Source organism: Egretta garzetta, unplaced genomic scaffold (assembly GCF_000687185.1).
Source record: "Egretta garzetta isolate BGI_Z169 unplaced genomic scaffold, ASM68718v1 scaffold1159, whole genome shotgun sequence".
Classification (NCBI taxonomy): domain Eukaryota; kingdom Metazoa; phylum Chordata; class Aves; order Pelecaniformes; family Ardeidae; genus Egretta; species Egretta garzetta.
Genome location: NW_009260789.1, coordinates 9389 through 9759, shown reverse-complemented (window position 1 = coordinate 9759; position 371 = coordinate 9389). Strand labels below are relative to the sequence as shown.

At 68.7% G+C, this 371-nt stretch overlaps 1 protein-coding gene across 1 annotated transcript in view; it reads left to right on the top strand.

Annotated features, from left to right (window-relative positions):
• Nucleotides 1–371, top strand: part of UCP2 (uncoupling protein 2) — a 2806-nt gene that overhangs the window by 1789 nt on the left and 646 nt on the right. Inside the window, 2 exon segments of the mRNA XM_009646423.2 lie at nucleotides 3–102; nucleotides 244–370. Of these exon segments, the coding sequence (XP_009644718.2) occupies nucleotides 3–102; nucleotides 244–370 (227 nt within the window).

The following is a 371-nucleotide window of genomic DNA, read 5'->3' as shown; positions in this document are numbered from 1 at the left end:
AGGCCAACGGGGCGCTGCCGGACTGCGCCCGCCGGTACAGCGGCACCGTGGACGCCTACCGCACCATCGCCAGGGAGGAGGGCGTCCGCGGGCTCTGGAGAGGTAGGGGCAGACGGGGACAGGGATGGGATGAGGGTGGTTTGGGAAACAGGGATGGGGACAAGGGGGCTGGGGCACCCACCCAGGGTGCTCCAGGAGGGGATGTGACCCCCCCATCCCCAATGCCACCATCCTCCTGCACAGGGACGCTGCCCAACATTGCCCGCAACGCCATCATCAACTGTGGGGAGCTCGTCACCTACGACCTCATCAAGGACGCGCTGCTGCGGGCGCAGCTGATGACGGGTGAGGAGGGCGCGGAGGGGGACGCA